The sequence below is a fragment of the Acinonyx jubatus genome, chromosome E1, assembly GCF_027475565.1.
Source record: "Acinonyx jubatus isolate Ajub_Pintada_27869175 chromosome E1, VMU_Ajub_asm_v1.0, whole genome shotgun sequence".
Taxonomy (NCBI): Eukaryota; Metazoa; Chordata; class Mammalia; order Carnivora; family Felidae; genus Acinonyx; species Acinonyx jubatus.
In genome coordinates this window covers 14,717,568-14,743,229 of record NC_069397.1, presented here as the reverse complement: position 1 = coordinate 14,743,229, position 25,662 = coordinate 14,717,568, and the positions used below count along the sequence as shown (strand labels likewise).

The window sequence follows — 25,662 nt, the reverse complement described above, 5'->3', positions numbered from 1 at the left end:
GAGGGGCCGGAACTCACAAGCCGTGAAATCACAACCTGAGCCAAAGTCGGACGCTTAAGTGACTGAGCCATCCAGGCACCCCAGTACTCAATTGTTTAATGTTCTCACCCTATAACCTAGCAATTCTGCTTGTAGGAATCTCTTCTACAGAAAAAACTTCCATGAGTGCAAAAAGAAATACGGACAAAGTTGTACACCGAATCATTTATTGTATCAAAACAATTAGAAATGACCCAACTTCCCATGGGTAGGGGATGGTTTAAATAACCTGTGTTAGTTCCACATGATGGAATCCCATGCAGCCATTTTGTAATGAAAAGAGGTAGCTTTATAATTACTGACATCAGAAGATATCCAGAGTATATTTAAGTAAAAAACCAAACTCTACAACGATATGCGCACAGGAAAACCTCTAAAAGGAAGGATCTAAGCTGTCTGCAAGATTCTCTGAGCTCTGGGATGGAAGGGGGAGCTGCTGTTTCTGTCCTGACTGGGTAATTCAAGTATGTGAGAAAATAATTCAGAACCAAAAGGCATTCAATGACAAGTAAGTCTGGCCCCTCCCCTGTCCCTCAGACTCCTCTGGGGAAAGGGGGAATCTCCTTTCTGCTCTATACATATCTGTAATGTTAGTACTTTTTTTATTTTATTTTATTTAAAAAAAAATTTTTTTTTTAACGTTTATTTATTCTTGAGACAGAGAGACAGAGCATGAACGGGAGAGGGGCAGAGAGAAAGGGAGACACAGAATCGGAAGCAGGCTCCAGGCTCTGAGCCATCAGCCCAGAGCCCGACGCGGGGCTCGAACTCACAGACTGCGAGATCGTGACCCGGGCTGAAGTCGGACACTCAACCGACTGAGCCACCCAGGCGCCCCCGTACTTTTTTTATTTTTAACAACATTGTTTTTTTATATTTTTTTGTAAAAAAAAAAAAAATTAAATCTAGGGAGAAAAGTAAAAAGAATGTTCACTATAGAACATTTACAAATTATACAGAAGTTTACGAAGAAAGAAAATAAATATCAGCCACTATCTCATCTCCCAGAAAAAAAATGCCACTTGATGCTGTTCCTCCGAATCTTTTTTATGCATATACAAAAAAAAAAAAAGTTTGCAAAACAATCACAAAACACACACAAAACGGAAGGATTCTAAACATGTATCGTGAAGGAAAAGGAAATGAAATTTATAAGAAGAAAACTTACTTTTTTACACTTAACAGTAAAGCATAAACAGTCTCCCATATTTCCCATATTAAATCTTCTTGCACAACATGATTTTTCATGGTTGTTTAGGAAAGTATCATAAGCAATCTTGCTTTAGCCAATCTTCTATCATTGAATATTTAAGTTGTTTCCCATTTCAGAAAAATGTTTTCCAAATGAAGAAAAGAATAGCCTTTGGGGGCAAACAGAGTCCAGGACAACAGAGAAAAAGTCCCCACGGTCATCTCTTTCCCCTTCCTGACCACACCCAATGGGGTCGCTGCCCAGGCCTTCGAGACCACTCCCAGAGCACTGCCAGGGCCCAGAGCCAACTGGCCTCCAGCTCTGACGTTTCCCCATGAAAGGGCAGAGGCTCTGGTATGTCTTTCCTGGCCCTGGGATCTTTTTCCAGCAAAACACAATCTGAGCCAGGGGCAGTTCGTATGCCTACCCTCCATCCATAGTCTTCCTTCTCCCCCAATTCAAGGTTCTCAAGGTGCTGGTGGCCCAGAGATGGGTGCAACATTCTCATACTGGGGTTCCTCCTGCCCCTCCTCATCAGACAGCTTCTGGGGATCCTGTTCCTGGGGGCCACCCTCAGGGGCCAGCTCCTGGGCCCTCCCCGAGTTCTTGGTGCCATCGCCTAGTCCCCTGGCCACTTCCTCTGGTCCAGTTCCTGCAGACTCTAAGGCCCTAGTGAGCTCATGGTTCGGGGCTAAGTTGGGGCTCTGACTGGCAGTGCCGGAGGCCAGCCCGGGGCTGTCCTTATTTCGACTCAGGGCCCGGCGTGGCGGCTTGGGGATGGCACTCTTGACCTTGGGCTCTGCCTGGCCTTTCTGGAAGCTACCAAAACGACGGAGAACAGACCGGACGGGGCCCTCAGATACCTGGGGTGTCCCTGCCAGCATGTAGATCGTGGTCACGGAGCCTGAGCCCTCTGAGACACTGCCTTCAATGGCTTCCACACGCTCAGCCACTGTCCGGCCACCAAGTGGGAGCCGGCGGCGGCCAATGGCTGGATCCCTGGGGCTGGCAGCACCAGGAAGGGTCTCATCCGTTTCTGCTTTCTCCGGGCCCATGGACTCCTCAGCCTCCTGGCTTTCCGGACTCAGCGGGGCCCCACGGGAGAGCCTCTTGGGCTTTCGGAGAGGACTGGAGAGCTCCCCTGAGCTTTGGCGACTCTGTGGTGCAAACTTGGTGCCTTCAGCAAAGGAGACTGATGGCCGCTTGGCCCGTGCTAGGCTGGAAGTGCGTGGGATAGGGAATGGTGTGGAGGCGTCCTCAGGGGGAGGGATGGGACCTCCAGCCAGGCTGGCCTCTGGAAACTCTCCGTGCGCCACAGTGGCCATCCCTGGCAGAGGAGACAGAAGAGCTTGGCCAAAACTGGGCTGGCCACCCCAATCCGTCCAGATGTTTAGCATCTTCTGGGGATCCTCATCAGTGGGGCAAGGAAGAGGGCGAGGGCACAGAGACAGGAGAAGAGCCTACTCCTTCTACACACTTTTCTCCCCACCCCTTCCCACTTTGAACTAATGCCACACTCTAACCAAGCTAACGTTCTTTCAGTGCCACACAGTCATGTCCCTCTCACCTTGGACCTTCACGTGCACTGTTCCGTCCTCCTGAAACACCGTTCCCATCCCTCCTCAACTTGCGCTTTGTTGACTCCTGACTCCTGAGTCTAGCAGGCTCAGTTCCAATATCACGAACACGGAGACATCTTCCCTGCCCCTAATCACCCCTGACATGGCTGGATTACGAGCCCCTACGTGTATGTCCCCCATCAAAGCATGCATCACCCGGTCCTACACGTGTCTTATTCCTGCCCACCACACTAGAAGGTTGGCAAGGATGGGAATCCGTGTTGCTCTTTACTATGTCCCCCAGCCAGCAACAGTGACCTGCACTTGAGGGCACCTGATACACGTTTGCTGAAGGAATAAAGAAGTAGTGGGCCGGGCTGCTCGGGGCCACGCGGGCTGTTGAGGGTTGGTTACCTTCTTGGGGTGGCACGCAGTAGGCAGGGCCCTCGTCCTCCTCGCCAGACTCAGGATCAGAAGAGAAGGAGTCGTCCGAGGCCCAGCCGGCGGAGGGCGGCTCAATGAAGCTGTGATTGAAGGGGATCTCCGGGTCGTGGTGTGAGACTGCAGGGGGCTCTGGGTCAGGCACGGAGCTCCATGGAAGACCTTGTCCCGTCCCAGCCCCTGACCTGCAGCACCCACACTCACCTGTCACCCAGGGAAGCTTGTGGCTGCTGAGGGAACCACAGGGTAGCGCCGAGCCCAGGCTGGTCAGCGCCCCCCAGACCTGCATCTTCACCCTGGACACGGCGGCTTCATCTCTTGCTGGCCTGAGGGGAAAGGAGGGCAGTCAGTGCACAAGACCACCGGTTGGGGCAGCGTGGGGGCAGGAGAGAACGATGTGAGAGAGGCAGGCTGACACAGCGACTGTCTACCTCGGCGGTGCCCTTTGACGACAGAGTAAAACCCAAACCATTGAGCCTGGGATTTGGGCCTGTCAGAGAGGGCAGCATAGCTCAAATAGAACTGGGTAGCAACTCTGGTTCCGGCTTCCCCCTCTCCGGGCCTCAGTTTCCTCATCTGTAAAGTGGGGACAACTCCCAGCTCTGAGACTCTTTTTCAGGATCCAGTATAGCTCCAGGCACCTGCTGAGGTTCCCCCAAATGCAGCTTTGTGTTATCATCTGGCTGAGTCCCCAGCTCAGCTATGTTTCTGGAAGTGGCACCACCTCCAGGAAGCCTGTCCTTGACCCCATCCCCAAGCTGCTTAATTGTTACCAACCCTCTGACGGCCTTTGTCATTCCCGGCCTCCAGTGAGTGGCTTCTTCCCCACCCCCAGGGGAGGGGCTATTGGGTCTGCTCATCTGTGAATCCCCCATAGCACAGAGGAGACGTGTTCAAGGCTCAGTGCACGAAGTAATAAGAGAGCACCAGACAGAGAATCCAGAACAACAGAGCAGGGGCTTTGTGCGTGCTAGTGACAGGCTGGGTCACCTTGGGCCTCCATGTCCTCCTCTGTGAATTGAGAACGCTAATCCTCCTGCCCCCACATTCCCTGCTTTAAACCTTGCTGCTGTGAGTCTCCAAGGGATTTTGTAAAGGAACAAAGCCCTGTGCAAGCAACATTCCCCTGCAGCAGGCCCCCGCAAGCCCAAATCCTTCCTATTATCTCCTTTTCTCAGGAAGCTACCATCTCTGCTAAACCACTGCTCAGACTTCTGTACTCTCCTTCGAGGGTGGTGGAGGGTGTTGAGGCCTCGTCTCTTCCCCTCCCTGCCCAGAGCTGCCCTGCTGCTTCTGCCTTCCCCGCATTCCCCCTCTGGTCCCTAAATCCTCGGCCTCCTGCTGCAGGTTTGAGATTTGCCATCCTGGTGCCCAGCGCCCACTGCGCACACTCATGCAACTCGGACACTCGCAGGGAAGGCGGGCAGCCGACCTGGTGTCTCCAGGCCATGGCCACTGCCAACTACCTCATGCCCTCTAAGTGTGCGACAAGACCAGCCCTTCCCCGCCGCTGAAAGGAAAGCAGATGCCACCTTGCTCCCACCCTGTGGCCTGAGCTGGGGGTGGGGAAGGGGTGAGCCGGCATTCACCTGTCCTTGGGGTCCAACCGGGCGGCCCAGCAGCAGCAGGCACAGAAGGCGATGCCCAGGAGCAGCAGCAGCAGAGGCACAAGGATGCCTGCGATGAGGGCGGCATCCTGACCATGAGGCCCTGGGGAGAGCGGGGAATGGCCGAAAGTTCAGGGCTTTCCTGTCTTCCACACATCGCATCTCATCTCCAGCTCTGAGTTGCCTCCCCCCCGGAATTTTCCACCTGTGGGTCCCTCCCCTTCTTCTGAGAGAGACAGGCTCTGCTCAGCCTGGAGGCCCTCTCCCCAAGGCAGCCTCTCTGCTACCCTGTCCCCTCTTCACGGCCCATGTTCCACAAGCTCTTGCTCCCAACTGTCACGCCTGATACACATCCCGGTGTCCAGACCTGCCTGCTCACAGATGCCAGCCCTGGATGCAAGCCTGGTATCTCCGCAGGCAAGGGCCGTATCATATCTTCAGGGGTCTCCAGAGCATCCATACAGATTTCAGGTATAGGGAATGTCTCTGAAGTGAGCCCAGCCTCCCTGGCAAGTGATAGGTCCCTGAAGCCATATAAAGGGCCCATTTTCCCTGGTCACTGCACCCCACACCCTCCTTTTCACCTTACCCAGCTGGCAGGCCCCAGAGACAGGGTGGCAGGATCCCCCTGGGCATTCACAGGGAATAGAGCAGTTGTTGCCATGGAAGCCAGATGGGCATGAAGTGTTGCAGCTATGGGGTGACAAGAGAAACAGGCTGAAGGCTTGGTGAGAAGGGATAGGGGTGGGCAGGGGACAGGGGAAGGTGGATTTCTGGGCACTGCTCCCCAACCCCTGTCATGCAGACTTCCCTTGAGGATGCCCAAGCAGACTCCTCCGACCTCTGAGGACATTCTAAGTACCCCTGGCCATGTCTGGGAGAATCCCCTAGACCCTAAGCCCATCTTCCAGAGAGGCCACCCCACAAGCTGCCCCTTGGTCCCCAACCCCCCAGGGTATACCCCAGAGTATAGGGCAAGATCCACCCCTCATGATGCTCGTCCCTGGCCCATCCAACACTAATGTGAAATAAGCAAGATGCCAACGGCATCCAGAGAAACGTCCTCAGGGTCTGGAGGTCTGAGTCCGGGCCTGCCCCAAACTCTCTGGGCCTTGGTCCTCTCTTCTATGAGATGAGGTCTCTTCCATTTGATACTACATTCTGTCCTAGAGGCACAAACCTGACATTGGAGACATTGACCTTGATTATGTTTCACCACATGAAGGCCTCACAGGAACAACAATGGAGTTGGGAGTCCCACCCCTAAATAACTTCCCCGGCCTAGTTCCGGAGCCAGGCCTTTGAGATTAAGATTAGATCGCTCTGACCCTTCTTCAGAAGGTGCAGACCTCACAACAGGAGGAATACTTCTTCATTAAGAGCTTGCTGGGTGGGTATTGGGGAGGCAGGCAGGCGGAGAAGCCCCGAGAAGGGAAGTTTAGGAAACAGATTGCACTGAGGCCTGACCGAGGCCCGTGCCTCCCTGCCAGGGCCCCAGTTCTCACCTGGGTCCCCAGTAGCCAACGTCACAGACACATTCCCCAGTCACAGCATCACAGGCCCCCTGAACACAGGTGGGGCAGGTAGAGGTGCAGCCTTCCCCAAAGGTGCCGAGCGGGCAGGGGTCTTCACATCTGAGGTGAGGCGAGACTCGGAAGAGGAGGGCAGGACAGGTCCGGCAGGGCAGACCCCCCCCCCCCCACAAAAAGGTCCTATGCGTCTTCCCCCATGCTTCTGGACTCAGGGCCCCAACTGTCTATGCCTCAGCAATGAAGCTCAGGTGTTAACAGGGCCTTGAACCTGGGGCCAAATCCCATAGGTGACAAGACTACAGATCCCTGGAGGGGGAAGAGAGCAGGATACCTGAGCGGTGAGGGAGCTGGAAGAGAAGCCTGCCCGGGGCCTCATCAGCACCCCTCTCTTCCGTCAGTCTTGGCCAGGAGGCAGGCCCCCCGTGGGGGAGGGGCCAGCTATCCCAGGGCTGGAATGAGGACCCTGAAGGAGGGGGGCCCCCCCACCCTGAGCAGGCTGGCCCCCTCACCTGGGCCCCAGCCACCCAGGGTCACAGCGCTGACAGTGCCCAGTGTCTGCCTGACAGGCCTCCCCAAGCCGGCAGTGGGGGCACTGCTTCCGGCAGCTCTCGCCAAAGGTGCCGGGTGGGCAGGGCTGGTGGCACTGGGTTCCATTCCAGCCCAGCTCGCAGGACTCACAGCTGCCTGTATCTGCAGAGCATGGCTCGTTCTGCTTGCAGTGGCCGCAGCTGCGAAGAGAAGGAGTCATGGGAGCACTGAGGAGCCCATGGATGGAATGCCCACCCAGCCTCCAGGGACACTGGAGAGCATCCAGGACACTCAGGCAGGTCTCAGCCTCAGTTTCCCCATGTTGTACAACAAAAAGGCCGGACAGATGATCTCCGTAGGATTCCAGCCCTCTCCTTCCAACTTCCCATTCCAGGACCCATCCTTCCCAGGGTCCCAGGATTAGCCCAGGAAGAGCAGCCAAGATACCTTGGCCAACCTTCTCCCTCCTATCCTTTCTCCTCTCTTCCTCCTACCCACGCCATCTCTGAGGTCTGGTCTGAATGTGACTCTTCTATCTCGTAACATAAAGATCCATAAAAATTAAAACATGTGTGTTTTCATCACTATAATTTCAAGTTTATCTTATGTTTGAAAAAAAATGCTGGGGCACCTGGGTGGCTCAGGGAGTTAAGTCTCGGACTCTTGATCTCGGCTCAGGTCATGATCTCACAGTTTGTGAGTTCGAGCCCCCCATCGGGGTCTGGGCTGACAGTGCAGAGTCTCTCTCCCCTCCCTCTCTGCCCCTATTCCTCTCTCTCTCTCTCTCTCTCTCTCAAAATAAATAACTTAAAAAATATATTAAAAAATGCTTTCCCCGGTTTTTTGGAGATATAACTGACAGTATGCAACTTAAAAAAAAATTTTTTTTTAATGTTTATTTATTTTTGAGACAGAGAGAGACAGAGCATGAACGGGGGAGGGTCAGAGAGAGGGAGACACAGAACCTGAAATAGGCTCCAGGCTCTGAGCTGTCAGCACAGAGCCCGACGCGGGGCTCGAATTCACGGACCGCGAGATCACGACCTGAGCTGGACGCTTAACCGACTGAGCCACCCAGGTGCCCCAATAGTATGCAACTTTAAAGTGTACAGGATAATGACTTGACTTACATATAGTGTGAAATGATTACCACAGTAGGTTTAGTTAATATCCCTCATCTCATATAGGTACAAAAAAGGGAAAACAATGGCTTTTTTCTTTGTGATGCAAACTCTTAGGATCTACTCTCTTAGCAACTTTTCCAACAAGGTTTACCTTATTCTAATTTCTTATTGATTCTTAACAGTTTCTTGACAAGGTTCCCCCCAGATAATTATTTGGAGTCATATGCTTGGATCAGACTCATTTGTTCATAAAATCAACTTAGCAGACCAGCATCAAAAAAAGAAAAATAAAAACATTACAGTATATATACACATATGCGTGTATCTATACACACATATGTGTATCTATACACACATATGTAATATATATTATATATATGAAGCAAAGATAAGTATATGTTGTTAAGCTTTTACCACAGAGGGGTGTGAATGAGATAGGGGGGATGTATCACGCATTTCTTTTTGTTGTTGTTTTGCTCGTTTTATTTGTTTTTAAGTAAGCGCCATCCCCAGCACCCAACATGGGGCTTGAACTCACAACCCCCAGATCAAGAGCCAAATGCTCTACCTACGAGCCGGCCAGGCACTCCTAAAACCCATTTCTTGTTGTGGGTGGGGCCGTCCAAAGTTTGAAAGCCACGAGGTCTAAAAGGGACCCTGCAATCATTTCGTCACGTGGTTCATCTTTTCTCTGCTTCTAAGTAGAGCTTGCTAGTACTCCTATTGTCTGTTTAACAGTAACCGGACGTAGGGTGGGCGAGGCCGGACCTAGGGGCATCGGGGGTCTTTTTCCCCCTTTCATCCCGTCCCTGTATGTTTTTGCCGAGGGCACCGCGCGACGCTCCCCCTGCGCCCCCGCCCCTGCCGGGCCCATCCCCTTTTCTCTCCCGTTCCCTTCAGCTCCTTCGCCCGCCCTCCCCGCGCTCTGTCCGCACCCCCACCGCCGGCGGCCCGTCCCTCTGCCCGGCTCCTGCGTGAGCCCCGTCAGCACCCGCCCCCCGCACGCCCGCCCCGCAGCCTAGCCGCAGCCCCGCGGCCCCCGCTCACCTGTCGCGGCAGTGCGGCCCGTAGCTGCCGGCGGGGCAGGGCAGCTCGCAGCGCGCGCCGCGGAAGCCGGGCGGGCAGGCGCACAGTCCGGAGACGGCGTTGCAGCGGCCGCGCACGCACTCGCACTCATACCGGCACTCGGGACCCCACCGGCCCGGCCGGCAGACGCAGCGGCCGGTCTCCTGCGCGCACGGCGAGCCGTGGCAGGCGCAGCGGAAGCTGCAGCGGCGGCCCCACCAGCCCGGCTCGCAGCGGCAGGAGCCGTTGGTTTGATCGCAGCGCGCCACCGCCGGGTTGCACTGGCACGGACGGCGGCAAGTGGGTGACCACCAGCCGGGCTCGCAGCGGCACGCGCCCGTCGCGGCGTCGCAACGCCCGTGGGGGCCGCAGTCGCACTGGAACTCGCAACGGCTGCCCCAGCGTTCCGCCTGGCAGTGGCACACGCCCGTGGCCGGCTCGCACTGGCCGTGTGGGTGGCAGGCGCAGGTCTCACGGCAATCTGGGCCCCAGTACTGACTCGGGCAGCCTGCAGGAGTCGGGTGGGGAACATAGAGGGGTCAGTGGGCTCAGGGCCAGGCGCGGATCTCTGCCCTGCGCGCCCTTCCACAAGGAAGAGAGGCGCCAGGCCCACCCTCCAAGAGCCGGAGACAGACCCTTGAACATCTGGCAGCCTAACCTCCTGGGGCACAGCTCACTTCCTGCCTCAGACTCACAACTACAGAAAGCCTTTGGAGTGGCCCAGACTCCCACTTCATACTCCAGAACACACTTAAAGTTCCTGAGTGGGAAAGGTTTGCCCAGAGTCACACAGCAGTAGGATTTCACTCACGTCCCTTCCTCTCTCTCATGCCCATCCCCCTTCCCTCCACCCCCACCCCACTAGAGATGACAGGGCATCCCAGTGTCCACCCCTGCCTGGATACTGACCATGAGGGTCACAAGAGAAGCCACATTTCCCCCCTTGCGTCTCCTCTCAGCCCTGATTCCTGGTGGCTGCTCTCTGGCCATCCTGCCCACCAGGACAGGGCAGAGCCCTGCCAGATTATCTCCCTCCACCCTCCTCCACACGTGTATAAAGTGCACACGAAGGAGACAGAGAACGTGTCCATTTTGTGATCAACAGGGGTAACCACCATCTTTTCTGAGAAGTTGTGGATGGTGAAGGGCCCAGAACTGAAAGTGTGGGTAGGGCTTTGTGGATATGGGTAAAAACCAGATGACTCAGGGTATCTTCCAGGAATGCGTCACTTCCTGACTCTGGGCCTCAATTTCCTCAGTGAGGCTTGGAGGGATTCTGGCCCCGCCGTTTTAAGATCACATTTCTACCCGCTTTGCCTCCCCGCTCCCCTCCCTGGTTCCGCCTGACAACTTCATCCTCCAGATGAAACTCAGGACTCACGGGAGTTGCACTGGGCCCCAAAGAATCCAGGTTTGCATCGACAGAGGCCTGGTTTCACGCACACTTCATCTTCCCGGCAAGCATCCAGCCCCTCACAGATGGCTGAAAAACACCCCACCCAGGTGGGAAGGGCGGTGGCATGGCACCAACCAGGGGACACTCTGCCCCTCTCACTGGCTCCCAGCGCCCTGCCCCGTCAAGAGCCATTCCCTCAGGGCGGGGGGGGGGGGGGGATGTCAGGATGGACCCTAGCTCTAGGGCTCAGAAGGGGAAATAGGAGGCCCCAGGAGGGGAGGCAGGAAGGGTCACTGGACTATGTTCTCCTTTCTTCTCAGGTGGGGATCCGTTCTGGCTACTCACGGATAGTGCATTCTTGGTCTTTCTGCCTCCAGCCTGGGCAGCACTGGAGCTCAGCAGAGGGGCTGTGGGGCAGAGAGGGGTCAGCCGGGGGACAGACAGACTGGCTCCGCAGGTGGATCACTGTCTCTGGCTGAGATGTGGGAGGCTGCCTCAGCCCCAACAGGCAGGCCTAGCCAAGAGTCACAGCCCCAGTGTCCCCAATTCCTTCCCTTTCCTTCCCTGGCCCTCCCACCTTCTGTCTTGACTACCCACCACCTTCTAGGCTGTCCCCAAGCCCCCCTCCCTTCAGCCCATGACCTCTTCCCTCATGTCCTCCTTCCCTGCAATGCCGCAATACCAGTTCAGGCACCCCCCCCCCCCCATCAGATTCCTACAAAGACCCACCTGCTGGCTGTGCAGACATGCCGCCCTTTGGGGTCCAGGTTGGACCCCTGGGTCCCCTGTGTCCAGAGCAGCAACAGTGAGACCAGCAGCCTCAGCCCCATGGCGGCCAGTCCAGCGGGAGGGCTTGGGTTAGTCTGGCCCCCACGGCTCCCAACCCCCTCCCTGCTTCCTTCCAAGGCCTTTCCTGAGGAAACCAGTGCTGAGAGGCGGGCTGCCATGAGGCACCTCCCTGAGAGGGCGGGCGGGTGGGTGCTGGGAAGACCAGACGCCAGAGAAATGAAAAGGAAAGCCGAAGGCAAAGGCTGAGTCGGGGCTTTAAGGGGCTGGTCTCAGTGTGGAGGGGGCAGGAAGATGAAGCTGCAAATCCCAGGGTACTGGGGACAGGCGAGGGTGTGGGGTGCGAGTGGGAGCCACATCTTTCCATTAGGTCATGCTACCCAACTGAGGCCCTAGCTGGGAGACTCCTCCCCACCCACTAACAACCAACAAGACCCTGTGAGGAAACCTCAGCCTGCCTTTGGTCCTGGCAGAGTCAGGCGGGGGCAGACCAGTCACACACAGACATGAAGCAGTTTCTGGGTATCGTGGGCAGCGGCTTTATTATATTGGCTTAGGCCGTTTTCGCATAGACCCTTGGGAGGTAGGTAGCCCGCTCTCCAATTTTACGAATGGGAAAACGGAGACTCAGGGAGGAAGCACTTTCATGTGACCCCGGAGGCTTGGCACAGAGATACAGGGAAGGAAGGTAGGCTGAGCTCTTCATCATCCCCTGGCTCAGGCCAGGATCGCGAAAGTGCCTGGGGAGGGCTGAGAAGGAGGGAGCCCTGTCCTCATTTGAAGCCACACATCTACCCATAGCCAGATTCCAAAGTCAGGTCTCTGGGGCAGCTGAGACAAAGATGTTCATCGAGTGCAGAGCACGGCTGGTCAGGAGTTGAGGACTGTGGGGCTGCCCACAGGCTCCAAGTGGGGTGGCTGTGGGGTCTCCTCTTCTCCCCCTAGCTTACTGGGGGCCATGCTGCTGGTCTGGGCTTCAGGGGCCTCTGTTTCACCCCGATAGGACAGGCCAAAGCTGGGGGGAGAATCACGAGGCATGCTGAGCTTGGATGCCAGAGAGGTCAACGATATGGGCTGAGGGCAGGGGCTGGTGAGAAAAGGGATACAACAGGAAGAAAGGGCAGCGTGAGGTATTGAGGGGGCAAAGGGGCCGGGGCCAATGTGGGGCGGCATGCTCAGAGCTCAGGGCAGCAAAACGAATATCAGTGGAGCAGGAAAGGGGGAAAGAACAAAGGTGGGGCCCCTCCTTCACCCCCACAACCTTTCCCCTTCCTCTTCTCCCAACATACAAACTCTGTATTCGGGACTCAGTGGGTGGAGGGTGGGCTCCCTTATCACTGGAGAGTAGGAGCCATGAGCTGTCTTCATCGTCACTGAGGCAAAGAGGAGAGAGGAGATGTAGGGGTCATTAATCAAGGCCCTAGGGGACACCAGGAGTCCAGCTATGTTCAGGCCTCTGCACAGCGCCCAGGAATGGCCAAGGGAGGACAGAGTGACCCTGGGCCCCTCAAGGCTGGAGAGAAGGTGGTGCTGGGGAGATGAAAGACATCTTGAGGCTTTTACTTTACAGCCTGACGGCCGGCCCTGACATAGCTGGAACTACAGTCTGAAACTTCTGAGAACAAACAGATCCAGCCAAGACAGGAAACTGAAAAATTCATGTGGAGAAGCAGCATTACCAGGTTTCTTTGCCAGGAGGTACAGTGAGCACGGCACGTGGGTGCAGTGCAATCCAGAGGGAAGGGTGGCAGGCTAGGGTGTGCCCAGGCCAGAATGGAAGGCCCAACAGGACAGGCTGGATGGCAGGTCCAGGGGGTGACCAGGCCAGAGTGGAAGGTTCAGCAGAACAGACAGGACAGCAGGCTCAGGGGGTAACCAGGCCAGGTTAGCAGGTTTAAGCCGTAACTAGGTGACAGGCTCAGGGAGTAAGGAGTCTAAGGTGGTAAGCTCAAGGGGTGACTAGGCTGGGTTAGAGCATGACCAGGCTGGGACATCAGGCTCAACAGAAAGAGGAAGAGAGAGCTGGCTCAGTGGGAATGGAGGCAGGGACTTACCTGCTCTCTGCTTCCTCTGGAATCCCTAACATCTTGGCCTTGATCTTCTTCCGCTGCTTCTTGACAGCCACCTTCATGGCTTCAACCAGAAGCCCAGGGACCCGGTGGTCCGTGAGCAGCTCCCTGCAGAGGAGGGAGAGGGGCCGAGTAAGCAGTGGGAATGCCAACAGTAGGTCTCATCCCAAGTACCTGTGCATGTTGTCCCCCCCTTTTTAAAACACTCCGCCTCGCTAACACCCCTCAGACCTTAGCTTAGTTGTTGCCCTTTCCTAGGAGTACTTCTTTGACCACTGCTGTGACTCTTTGTACCACCTCCTCCCTCATTTGGAAGAAGTTCCTGGAGGGCAGGTGCTGTGTCCTCCCAGTGTCCCGCACAGTGCCTGGCACATGTCACTGTGGATATATCAGTGAGCCAAAAAATGAAGCTGGTGACTTGAGACCTGGGAACGGGTATGAGTGGAGCGCCCCCATCCCCAGCTTCCCAGCCCCCGCCCACCGCCCTCACCTCTGGAAGTAGGCCAACTCCTCCTTCAGCAGGAACACGTTGGCTTTGAGTTCATTCCTCTCCTGAAGGATCTGCTCAAGTTCCTCTCGACTGAAGCTGCACTGTCCTACCTTGCAGGGGCGCCCTGGCTGAAGGACAGGTTTGGTCGATGGGGGTGCCTCTGCTGGCGTTCCCCTGTCCCCCTGGGGCCATCCCAGGAATGCTAGAGCAAGTGACTGGCAGGGAGACTTGGGAGGCAAGGGCGCTGCAACAGATGACAGACCAGTGCTCTGGCTGAGAGTGAGAGCAGAGGCCGGCTGGGGGGGGGGGGGGGCGCACACTTGTATGCCACCTTCCAATTTCCCGGTGGACCTGCTAACGCCGCACAGCAAACCTTTCCCGAGTGCCCACCAAGTACCAGACCTGCGAATACTACGACTGGCACTCACCGGGTCCTCAGGGGTCCCTGGGGCTCCCGCCTCAGCGGTTGCCCGCTCGGGCTCCTGCCTCTGCTCGTACCCAGCCCCCCTGGCCTGGTCCTGCGCCGGCTCCTGAGCCAGCTCCACTGCCCCCTGGCGCTGTAGCTCCCGCTCGCCCTCGCGGTCCCTCGCGGCACGCAGCTGGGTTTGCACCGCGGCCAGTTTGTGCCGCAGCTCTGAATTCACCAGCAGGAGGCGCTGCAGCTGCTCCTGCAGCTGGGGGCGGGGCAAAAGAGAAGGTAGGCGGGGTGTCGGTGGGTGAGGTGGAGAGCCCCGCCCCTCGCCCCTCGTCCCGCCCCGCCCTCACCGCCTCCGTCTCCTGGCTGCGCTGCAGCAGGTCGCGGTTGTGCGCCCGGAGCTCGTCTCGCTGGCGGTCGGTCACCTCCTTGAGCTGCCGCAGAAGAGCGCGCTCCTCTGAGGAAGGGGCGAACTTAGCAGCGGCTTGGGGTGGGGGCCCTGAGCCGGCCCACCCCACACCCTGGTCGTGCCCGCACTCACCGTGTGGCCCAGAGTGCAGCTGTCTGCGGAGGTTCTCGTTCTCCTCGCGCAGCCGCCGCAGCTCTAGTTCGGCCTGCTGCGCTGACACCTGCAGCTGGGGAGTCCGGGCTGTGAGGGCTACGCTCCCATCAGCCCTGCGGGTGGCGAGGGGAGGGGGCGGTGACTCACTGAGTCCGGGTCGGGCCCCACGGCAGCCTTTTCCAGGAGCTCCAGCGCCCGAACCACGAGCGGCACTAGCCTGGCCGCCGCCTCCGGCCCGAAGCGGCGCGCCAGCTCCTTCAGCTCCGTGCCCAGGGCCCCTGCTAGATGGTACACGAGCTCCGCGGCCGTCCCTGACCCGGCGGCCACTCGAGGCCCGCAGCCAGGCACCCCAGGTATCGTCCCCCTGGGCTCCATGGTTCCACAAGGCCAAGGGCTGCGACACCCCCCTCCAACCCTAACTAGGGCAGGAAAAAGCCAAACAGTTTCGGCCCAGGAAGCAGTTTAGGGCAGTAGAGGGCGGGGAAGAGGCGACAGAGGAGGGGCGATTAAGGGAAAAGGCGTGGGGAAGGAGGTAGTGCACTGGGTCCCCTGGGCCCTGTCCTGTTCGGATCCCCCAAGGTCACAGGAAGCAGGACTGCCTGCTTCCAGCCAGGCGTCCCAGGGCTAAGGCTCAGGGCTCTAAGTGGTCACTTTCTTCAATCCCTCCCCACAGCCTCCAGTCCAGGCTCCACCCCAGTGTCTGGTGTCATGAGGCTCCACTTGGCAGCCAAGCACTACAGGCAAGAGGTGAGAGGTAGGAGGGTTGTCCCTGGTCTCAGAGACAGTCATCTGTGAAGCCACGTGCCTATTTCCCCAACCAGGAGTGACACAAAGCTTAAGGGGCTAGGCTGGGCACCACAGTTGGAGGGGCAAATCCACAAGCTTCCAGACTCAGAAAATGGCAGCAACTGTTCCAAAGGATGTTGAATAGGAGTGATTTGGTTTGTAGAGAGAGAGAGAGAACGAATACGAGTGCACACACATGCAAGAGCAGGGATAGGCAGAAAGAGAAAAAGACAGAGAATCTTAAGCAGGTCCAGACCCAGCGCAGAGAGCTTGATCTCACAGCTATGAGATCGTGACCTGAGCCAAAATCAAGAGTCGGGACACTTAACTGACTGAGCCACCCAGGTGCCCCGGTTTGCAAATATTTTGAAGGGATGTTGACAAATGTGGTCAAGCAGTAAGGGTGTGAAAGCCCAACCCCACCTCAGTTCCCGGAATCTAAGGGATACTTACTTAGTCCCACAGTCCATGAAAAGGAGGCTCATGCCCCTTTAAGGTTGAGGCCAGCACGTTGCTATGAACAAGTCCAGCCTCCCTACATCCAGAATTTGAGCTCAGGAGGAAAACAACAACAACAACTCAAAAACTCCTATTTATACAAAATTTATTATTACACTTTACTCAGGACTACAAGCCACCAGAGATCAATAACACAAGAAGCACAAAGACGGGAAAATGGGGCCAAGCTGCTGAATGTCACCAGCTTGTCTTTGGGGGTAAAAGACTCCAGCCTGTGGAGCGTCTGAAGCAGGGGGAGGTGAGGATACAACTAGGCATAGAGGTCCTCTCGATCCGCGGAGTAGACCTCGCCCTCTTGCAGGAGAGCGAAGTTGAGGAAGTGGGAAGGTCTGTGAACCTCGTGGTAGAACTCTTTGGGGTTTGCCAGCTGCAACTCATACTTCATGTTGGGATCATGCCGCACACCTTGGGGTAGAAGGAATGGTCTAGTGTTAACAAGGTGCACCTACCTCACCCAGCCTGGACCCTGGCCATCTCCAAACCAGAGTCAAGCCCCACTTCCCCATGCTGAACTTACCCATAAAGTTGTAGTTCCATGAGGATTGGGCAGGGACCATAAAAAAGCCAAGGAAGCGGTCTGACAGCAGCATCTGGACCCTTTCATAATGCGAGGGTAGATAGCCCTTGGGATTGTTGCCCTTGTCTGTGTTCTGGCGACCCCATTCATAGCCACTGGGGGTCAGCTTATAGGCTGTCAGTGTGCAGGAGCCTGGTGTGAAGCTGACAGAGCGATGAAGACAGAGTCAGAGCTCAGGCCACCGTTCTAGGCCCTGTGCTGCAATGCCTGCCGCACCCCATTTCCTCCCAAAGGGGCCCAAGTCTACCTGCAGGTGATGATAATCGTCTTCTCACCATCCCAAGATGGGTTGTCAGCCATGATCTTAGCATGGGTGGTGACATCCTGGGGTGACAGCTGGGGGGACTCATTGGGCTGAGTGTGGATCCATCCTAAGGGTTCCATTTCCTATAGGCAAAGAGAGGTGAAAAGTTATCTGGAGCCCCATCTGCAGACGGGAATCACCCCATGAGAACAACATAGCTGCCTTCCTTCCACCACTCTCACAGAAGAAAGCTCCCATTCTCCCACACCCCCCACTGACCTTGAGGTACTCATGCTGGGGCAGCTGGCCAGGCAGATGCACGGTTTGGTGAGTGCCCCACTGCGGTACCATCACGATGCAGCGGATCTCCTTCACCTGGGGGTTATCCGGTGGGCTGACCCCATACAGGTATCCTGCAATCTGGAAACAAAGGGGTCAAGAACCAAAACGATTCTTAGTGCCATTCCAGACTCTGGGCTGTCAGCCCTGTGTTTCATTCCCTTCCCCAAGAACAAAGGAGAGCTTCTCAAAACGTGGTCAGAATCTCTTGCATCAGAGAAGCCTGGGGTGCTTGTTCGAAATGTTAAACACGGCCCTCATCTCGGACTTATCACATCAGAATCTCAAGTGGGGTCCAAGAATCTGCATTGCTCACACACTCCCCAATCGATTAAACAGTATCCATAAATAAATGAGCACACCAACACACAGCTCATGAATTTTCACAAGATGAACACATCTTTAAGTCCACCACTAGGTGGTATTTTGAATTTTACCCGGCCATCGACAAAGAGGACCTGTGTCCTATAAACCCACCCGCAATCTTCTATTAACAATCTTCTCAAATTCACCAACCTGAGGCCACAAATTGGATATTGTATACAATATGAATTACCTGATTACTAGTAAGGCTAAACATCTTTTCAAGGTAGTTTGTTTATTTTTGAGAGAGAAACAGAGTGTGAGCATAAGCAGGGAAGAGGCAGAGAGAAAGGGAGAGAGAGAGAAAATCCCAAGCAGGCTCTGCACTGTCAGTACAGAGCCCGACATGGGGCTCAAACTCACAAACTGTGAGATCATGACCTGAGCTGAAATCAAGACTGAGCCACCCAGGCACCCCCCTAATCATCTTTTCATATGACATTTGCCATTTGTAGTTCCATTTCTGAACTACCTTCATATTCTTTGCCTATTCTTCTAGTTATTTTTTTATTTTATTAATTTTTATTTTAGAGAGAGAAGCTCCATACTAAGTGTGGAGCCCCATGCAGGGCTCAATCTCACAACCCTGGGATCACGACCTGAGCTGTAATCAAGAGCTGGATGCTCAACTGACTGAGCCACTCATGCGCCCCTACAATTACTTTTAAAAATCAACTTCCCTGTTCTAGATTCTAATCCACCTTATTTTAGAATTATGCAAAATTTTCTTCCTGTTTTTAGTGTGTCTTTTGCAGCACCCTTTGTCACACACAAGTTATTGATTTTGATTACGGTTTTGTGTCCTTTTTAAAAAATTTTTAATGTTTGGTTTTGAGACAGACAGTGAGCAGGGGAGGGACAGAGATAGAGGGAGACACAGAAGCCGAAGCAGGCTCCAGGCTCCAAGCTGTCAGCACAGAGCCTGATACAGCGCTTGAACCCATGAACCATGAGATCATGACCTGAGCCAAAGTTAGATGCTCAACCAACTTGAGCCACCCAGGTGCCCCATGGTTTTGTATCTTAAGAAGGCTATCTTGGGGCTGCCTGGGTGGCTCAGTTGGTTAAGCGTCTGACTCTTAGTTTTAGCTCAGGTCATGATCTTATGGTTTCTTGAGTTCGAGCCCCACGTTGGGCTCTGGGCTGTGGGCTTGGGATCCTTTCTCTCTCTGCCCCTCCCCAATTCAGGCTGTCTTTGTCTCTCTCAAAATAAATAAATAAACTTTAAAAAAAAAAAGGCGATCTCAGCATTACAATAATAGATATTTTCTTCTAATACTCTACAGCTTAGTATTTTATATTCAGGTCTTTACTCCACCTGCATTTTTTAAGTGCTGTGAGGCAGGGTTCTGACTGTTCCAGTGCCACAAAGCATCCTTAATCCTACAGATCTGATACACATTTATTATGTACACAGGAATCCCTTTCTGACTATATGCTATCCTCTTCCAAAAACTTTTGGAACTCTTTTTTTTTTTTTTTAATTTTTTATTTTTTCAACGTTTATTTATTTTTTGGGGGACAGAGAGAGACAGAGCATGAACGGGGGAGGGGCAGAGAGAGAGGGAGACACAGAATCGGAAACAGGCTCCAGGCTCTGAGCCATCAGCCCACAGCCTGACGCGGGGCTCGAACTCACAGACCGTGAGATCGTGACCTGGCTGAAGTCGGACGCTCAACTGACTGCGCCACCCAGGCGCCCCAACTTTTGGAACTCTTAACTGCCATAGCTTTATAACGTTTTAACATTTGGTGGGAGCCAAAACCCTCCTTGCTGTTTCGGCCACTCTTATGTACCTTGCGTTCCAGGCAGTCTCAGGTGAGTTTTAGGCATGTAAAATGCCAGGCACACACTACGGCTTAGTTGAGCACACATACTCACTTGGGCCCGCAGGTCAGATATGCAGATGAACTTCTTAAGCACGTTCTTGGGAAGGATATAGGTATAACCAGTCTCCTTGATGTCATCAGATGAAACATAGATATGATTGGTCCTCAGGTGAAGGTTGGCAGCAGAGATGGCCCTACAAATGGTGAGGAATGTAAGCATTTCTCAGGCCGAGCACCAGGCAGCATCAGTAGGCTTTGCCATCCCTACCTCTTCCCCTTACAGTACCTAACCCGCCATTCAGTCTTAGAGGAGAAAGTCTGCGTCTCATAGTTGCTGGTGGTAGAAGTAATGATCTCATCACCATGCTTGTTGACAGTACGAGTCTGTGTTGCGGTCAGCTGTGACTGTTCCTTGGTCTGCTTCTCAATCTCTGCTATCTGCTGCCGCTGCTGTGATGGTGCCGAGATCTCCATACCCAGGATGATGTCTCGAATTTCCGATTGTGTCAGTGATGCCACGTTCACACTGCGGGGACAGCATTGGTCGCACCACAAGATCCCTTCCCTTGGTCAACTATGCCTCAATGGCAAGAGTGTAACTCGGTAGGACAAGGGACTCCATACCCTTACCCCAGACGATCCTCAAGTGTATAGTGGAGATGTCCCAATACCGGTTAAGATTTATCACAGCCCAGGATGGCCCTGAGCATGTACACCCTTTCAGCAACACTCAAACCTGCTCAGTAGCCATACCTCCCTCTTTTCCTTGACAAGAAGTGCCCTGGTTTATAGAACAATTCTCAAAAACAGAAACCCTTAGAACACGTTCTCAATCATTGCTGGTACTGTCAGTCACCTCAGTCATCCTGGGGGGGGGGGGGTACCTGGACATCTATGGACATTTTTCTTCTTGGTTGCCAAAATGACAGGAAGAGGGAAGGAAGGGGTGTGTGTGCTGTTAGCAGTGGTACCTGGGGATGTGGATGTTAAAACTGCCTGTAACATGAACGGTAAAGAAATGCCCTGCTCAAAATGGCAACATGAAACAATGCCCAAGAATCAGACGGAAACCCTGAAACACTGACATTTTCTACATTATCTGAAGACACTATCTTTTTTCTGTAGGCATCTCCAGGACAATTCCTTGAGAAATTTCTGAGCCTTAAATGTTTCAAAAAACCCAGAAACCACACACCGAACCATTCATTTCACCCTTTTAGGATGTCTCCCAACCACCAGCGCTCACTTGTTTTTCTTGCCATAGTCGGCCAAGATCAGATCTTTGAGCTGCACTTCCACCTTGATCCATTCCTCGTCAGTCAGAGTGGGCCAGATATGGTGTGGCTCTGTAATAGTCGTCTTGTCTGGCTTCAGGATCACCTTCGCCCGGTCATTGTTCACGTGCAGGGCACGCAGAATCAAGATGAGGCGGGAGAAAGCCTGAGAAGAGGTATGGCGACAAAGGGCGGGGGGCTCAGACACTGAGGTCCTCCCCGTTTCCTCGATTCTGTTCTTTCAGGGAACCCAGAAACTGATTTCAAACTCTAAGGTAGAGCCTCCACCGCTCTCCCAGTCAACTTTTTATGTAGAGCACAGAACTGCTGTCTCATCCACAGGCTGAAGATGTGAAAATGGCCCCAGAGGGGACCTGGGGAAAACTTAAGGATTGTCTTATGACCCCAAACCCACTCCTCTTAGAGTGACCTTCTTTGTTAGGTAGTTTCATACCGTATAAGATGAGATAGTCTTGAGCCAGTCATCATAGAGATTAAAAAGAACCATCTGGGGTTCAGTGGCTTTAAGGATGAGGTCCCCAAACTTTTCCACCTTGAGACAAGCCTGGAAAGGGAGCTGGAGCTCTGATCCTTTGATCACAATATTGGGGAAGTCCAGCAAGTGCACCTGAGACAAGATCAAGTCCAAGATTAGAAATAGCCTATACGTCTCAGCCCTCCTTTCTTCTACCTCATCCACCTCTCACCTCCAATGGGTCCAGCATGCCCTTCCTAGTGACAATGATCTGCTTGGGCTGCTCCTCCACAGGCAGAGATCGGATCAGGGCAGCCACCTCCTCAGCCGTCTTCCACTTAGCCAGCTAAAAAGGAAGAGGGGAGGAAATGGAAATTGAGTGTCTATCACCACAGGTCAACTAGAACAAAACAGCCTAGGTCTTGAGATAATCAACCTATGTTTCTGTTGCACACCGCTACTGAATGTTAGGTACTTTGGAGGTGCAAAAGAAGTGTCAGATGGCTTTGCCCAAAAGGGTTTTTCAACCTAGCTGGCCAGACAAAACTCACACAAGATATACCACAAGCCGGTATTTGATTATATAATACCAAGTGTCTGGGACAAAATAAATTAAGGCTAAAACTGATAAAAAGCTATACAAAGAAACAGGTCTTAAGGGATAAGGAAGACTTGATTAACAGAGTAAAGGGGAGAGATCATTCTAGAAAGAAAGATACATGAGCAAAGCCACAGAAGTGGAAATGGATGTCAGAGTTTGGGGATACTAGGAGGAAGTAGGTTTTATTTATTTTTTTTATTTTTTATTAAAAAAAAATTTTTTTTTAAGTGTTTTATTTATTTTTGAGACAGAGAGAGACAGAGCATGAGCAGGGGAGGGGCAGAGAGAGAGGGAGACACAGAATCCGAAACAGGCTCCAGGCTCTGAGCTGTCAGCACAGAGCCCGACGCGGGGCTTGAACTCACAGACCGCGAGATCATGACCTGAGCCGAAGTCGGACGCTCAACCAACTGAGCCACCCAGGTGCCCCAGGAAGCAGGTTTTAAAGGAAGAAAAACCATGGGTGGACAGGTGGTAGCTCAGCCAAATTATCAAGTGTCTAGGAAGCCAGAAAATAGTTAATTCAGCAAAAAAAGAGTTAGATAGATAGAGGTAGACATTTGGCAAAAATGAGGTCTTAAGCATACTTGGTTCCCTTTAGAAAGATGATTCTTGGTAGTCTTGTTCAAGGTAGGTTAGAGATGGGAGATGCAAGAAACAGAGAGACCAACTGGTAGGTAATGAAGGACCTCACATACTGCTGGGCCCCCTGTAGAGTACTCCCCAAGTTAAGTAATTTGGAGCAAAGGTTCAAATGAGACATAATCTCTCACAGAGAGAAACAGGAGGATGTGCCCTGGCTCCCTGCTCCCCAAAGAAAAAGGGGCAGCAAGGTTCCACAGCCTCTCTACCCTTTAACCAGCTCACCTGCCCCAGACGCTTCTGTCCAGCCCACACAGATGTGTGGATTATCTTGAGGAACAGCTGCCCTGTGCGTGGATTGAAGATGAAGATGGCCCCATTGATAGGTTTGGTTGTCAAATTCCCTTCAAAGGTCTAAAGAATGATATCATCAGTTAGTGCGGCCTAGACACATCCACCCTACCTTCCCATATGCACACATTTGCCTCATCACCCTCTCACAGGCATATATAGTCCCACACCCCTAGGTTGTTTCTAATTCTCACCTTGTGAATAGTCACTCTGTAGACATTAGTGTCATCCACAAACCAGATAATTTGGTTGGAGAAGAGCTCACCATAGTTCTGAGAGGACAGATAGGGCTCAGTGGGCTCAGATGAATAGAGCTGCAGCCCCTTGCGGATCCGTTCACGTAACACATACAAGGCAGGGTTTGCCTTCATGATCTTGGCCATGGCCTGCTGTATGAGAGGCTTGCTGCCTGGGAACCAGTTTCCATAGGCACTATGAGAATAGAAGAGGCAAGAAGAGTGAAGACCAGGCTGACAAGTGTCTGCCCATGTACACAGAGGCAAGAAGAAAAGGTCAATGACCCAGAAGAGGAAAGGGCCACACAGGCAAACTAAAAAAACGTGTACATTAAAGTATGGGGCCGACTGGGGTGCCTGGCTGGTGCAGTCAGAACATGTGACTCTTGGTCTCAGAGTTGTTGAGTTTGAGCTCCAGACTGGCTACAGAGTTTACTTAAATAAATAAAATTTAAAAATAAAGTATGGGGCTGACATTACATACATGCTTCTGAACACCAACTTACCTATGCAGGTTATAGGCCAGGTCAATGGCAATGAGCACACCAGTGGGTGAAGGATAGATACTCATGTTGTCTGTGGTGTAGTCCAGGAACTTGGCCCGGGCATAGCGTTCAATGTCATGGGAGTCATAGTCCCCCCAGCGCAACTGGATATCAATCCAATACTTCTGAGTGGTGGTACTATCCATCACATCCCTGAGGGTGGAGAGAGGTTAGGAATCCAGGCGTTAGGAAGCCACTGACACAACCAATGTCCTACAACTACATGAACTCTCAATTGCTACATCTAACTCTCAAAAAGGAAAGGAAAGTTTCCAAAGTAGCACAGGTAGAACAGTAAACAAGCTTCTTGGATGCCAAGGGCTGGGTTATAATGCACTTACTTGGAGTCTGCCAGCAATGAGGGCCGGGAGACATTCCACTTATAGGAGGCAAAAAGCAGGATATCTGCACAGGAAGAATTCATCTTATAGGACTTTCGGGGGTGAATTGTCTCCTTTTGTACTGTCTCAATTTCTAGTGCATCCAGTTCCTGATCAAATACCTGAAGGCAAAGGTAGAAAGGTTATGACTGCTTATGGGAGCCCACTTAAAACGAGACTTGTAGGAGTCCAGATAATGTGGCACCTGGCACCACAATGCAGGTCTCCTCCTTGGTGCTTCCAGGGTGGACTTCCCATACCAAGAGTGAGCTTTTTCATTTCTTTTCCTTTCTTTCTTTCTTTTTTTTTTTAAAAGTAGGCGTCATATCCAGCATGGAGTGCAATGTAGGGCTTGCACTCATGACTCTGAAATCATGACCTGAGATCAAGAGTCCTTAATTGACTGAGCCATCCAGGCACCCCAAATACAGTTTTCCTTTTTTTCTTTTCTCTTTAAGTAGGCTCCATACCCAGCACAGAGCCCAAGGTGGAGTTTGAACTCACAACCATGACTCAAGACCTGGGCCAAGACCAAGAGTCAAATGTTTAACTGACTGAGCCCAAGCTGACCTGACTTCTCATGGTACCCTCTCCCCTCACTTCTGGCCCACCTGACACAAGTCCATCACAATGCTCTCGTGGATCTTCTGCCATAAGTGAGCTCGGAAGATCTGGATGAGAGAGATCTTCAGTGTGGGGATCTTGCCATGCATGAAGATACCTGTCAGGTCCAGCTGCACCTGAAAGCCTACATATACCTGACGGGAAAAAGCGAGTGAAAGTGAACCCAGACATCAAGACACTTGTTTTCAGGACACAATGAAGGAAACAGAAACTCTTGCTTTTTAGCTTCCTGTCTTCCAGGTCTAGCAATCACACTCACATTGGCTCGGTTGATGGTTGGGGACCACCAGAGGGTGAATCTACGATTGGGAATCTGGTTCAATCCCGATCGCTGAGCATTGGTTAGCTTCTTCCACTTCATCGACTCCTCAAAACCACTGGCCTTCTCCCTGGGAAAAAGAGACCAGGTAAAGTGATACCCTGCCATCTCCCAGAGCACTGGTCTCTGGTAAACGCCACAGAACACAAAGGCACAATAGGGATGAGCTCAGAGGGTTATGACAGGTTACCGTAAGGGGAGAAGAGAATCCTCACCAGAAAAGCCCCTCCCAGGTAGGGAAGTAAGTGCCCTTGAAGAGTGTGTGTTCCAGAATGCCTTCCACACCACCCAGGGCCTGGATCATGTCTGTACGGTAGTTGTTCAGGTTCCAGAGCTTCCCATCATGCCGCTGGTGTGTCCACCAGAAAGGGTTCTGCTTCAAGACCTAGATGGCAAAGCAAGCACCATCAAGCTTCTGGGAGCCTACTGCCCCAGCCAGATTCCTGGCACAGCCGTGGGTTCCTCTAATGCAGGAGAAATCTCTGTACTATCCCCTCCATGTACCTGGTACTGCTTAAAGTCAGTTCGAACACGCCAGCCTTTATCATACGCCAACGTGTGCCGGTCCTTCTGGAAAAGGGTGTTGATTCGAGGAATGCCACGATCCCATGAATCCTCTAGATCTTCTAAGGTCAGTCGTCTGTCAAAAAAACACTGAAGTCAAATATGTGCTCACACAAAGTTTATTTAGCATTCCTCCCTGGCCAAGGACCGATGGGTCAGATGTAGAACCTACTTCCCTGGTCTCCATTAAAATACAACACGCTCTGTTCCTGACCTCCATGCAAGGCTGCACACCCCTGACAGGACTG

At 53.2% G+C, this 25,662-nt stretch overlaps 3 protein-coding genes across 4 annotated transcripts in view; all 3 read right to left on the bottom strand.

Moving 5' to 3' along the window:
* Window positions 1-663: 663 nt before the first annotated feature.
* On the bottom strand, window positions 664-11,652 carry SCARF1 (scavenger receptor class F member 1). 2 transcript variants are annotated; one of them, XM_027034638.2, is made up of 11 exons: window positions 11,213-11,652; window positions 10,829-10,890; window positions 10,469-10,570; window positions 9,070-9,595; window positions 6,880-7,098; window positions 6,344-6,472; window positions 5,428-5,531; window positions 4,821-4,941; window positions 3,436-3,557; window positions 3,205-3,351; window positions 664-2,558 (listed from the first exon to the last, which is right to left on the bottom strand). In XM_027034638.2, the coding sequence occupies exons 1-11, from the start codon at window positions 11,428-11,430 to the stop codon at window positions 1,699-1,701; spliced, it is 2,610 nt and encodes an 869-aa protein (XP_026890439.1). In that variant the 5' UTR covers window positions 11,431-11,652; the 3' UTR covers window positions 664-1,698. The 2 variants fall into 2 exon arrangements, with proteins under 2 accessions (XP_026890439.1, XP_026890440.1); XM_027034639.2 differs by having other exon boundaries at window positions 2,293-2,558; window positions 3,205-3,314.
* A 142-nt stretch (window positions 11,653-11,794) lies between these two features.
* RILP (Rab interacting lysosomal protein) lies at window positions 11,795-15,444 on the bottom strand. Its single transcript, XM_027034640.2, has 9 exons — window positions 14,953-15,444; window positions 14,785-14,878; window positions 14,594-14,700; window positions 14,257-14,502; window positions 13,829-13,956; window positions 13,324-13,446; window positions 12,559-12,642; window positions 12,198-12,284; window positions 11,795-12,166 (listed from the first exon to the last, which is right to left on the bottom strand). Exons 1-9 carry the CDS (start codon window positions 15,178-15,180, stop codon window positions 12,061-12,063), a joined length of 1,203 nt encoding a protein of 400 aa, XP_026890441.1. The 5' UTR covers window positions 15,181-15,444; the 3' UTR covers window positions 11,795-12,060.
* A 734-nt stretch (window positions 15,445-16,178) lies between these two features.
* PRPF8 (pre-mRNA processing factor 8) overlaps window positions 16,179-25,662 on the bottom strand; it is a 32,517-nt gene continuing 23,033 nt past the window's right edge. The window contains exons 27-43 of the mRNA XM_015081372.3: window positions 25,355-25,490; window positions 25,066-25,235; window positions 24,791-24,920; window positions 24,519-24,665; window positions 23,869-24,029; window positions 23,489-23,680; window positions 22,941-23,178; window positions 22,681-22,809; window positions 21,445-21,558; window positions 21,192-21,365; window positions 20,710-20,903; window positions 19,750-19,989; window positions 19,516-19,657; window positions 17,211-17,351; window positions 16,935-17,074; window positions 16,628-16,830; window positions 16,179-16,515 (exon numbers count right to left, since the gene is read on the bottom strand). Coding sequence (XP_014936858.1) covers window positions 16,361-16,515; window positions 16,628-16,830; window positions 16,935-17,074; window positions 17,211-17,351; window positions 19,516-19,657; window positions 19,750-19,989; window positions 20,710-20,903; window positions 21,192-21,365; window positions 21,445-21,558; window positions 22,681-22,809; window positions 22,941-23,178; window positions 23,489-23,680; window positions 23,869-24,029; window positions 24,519-24,665; window positions 24,791-24,920; window positions 25,066-25,235; window positions 25,355-25,490 — 2,806 coding nt within the window. The 3' untranslated portion in view covers window positions 16,179-16,360. The remainder of the gene's footprint in view (window positions 16,516-16,627; window positions 16,831-16,934; window positions 17,075-17,210; window positions 17,352-19,515; window positions 19,658-19,749; window positions 19,990-20,709; window positions 20,904-21,191; window positions 21,366-21,444; window positions 21,559-22,680; window positions 22,810-22,940; window positions 23,179-23,488; window positions 23,681-23,868; window positions 24,030-24,518; window positions 24,666-24,790; window positions 24,921-25,065; window positions 25,236-25,354; window positions 25,491-25,662) is intronic.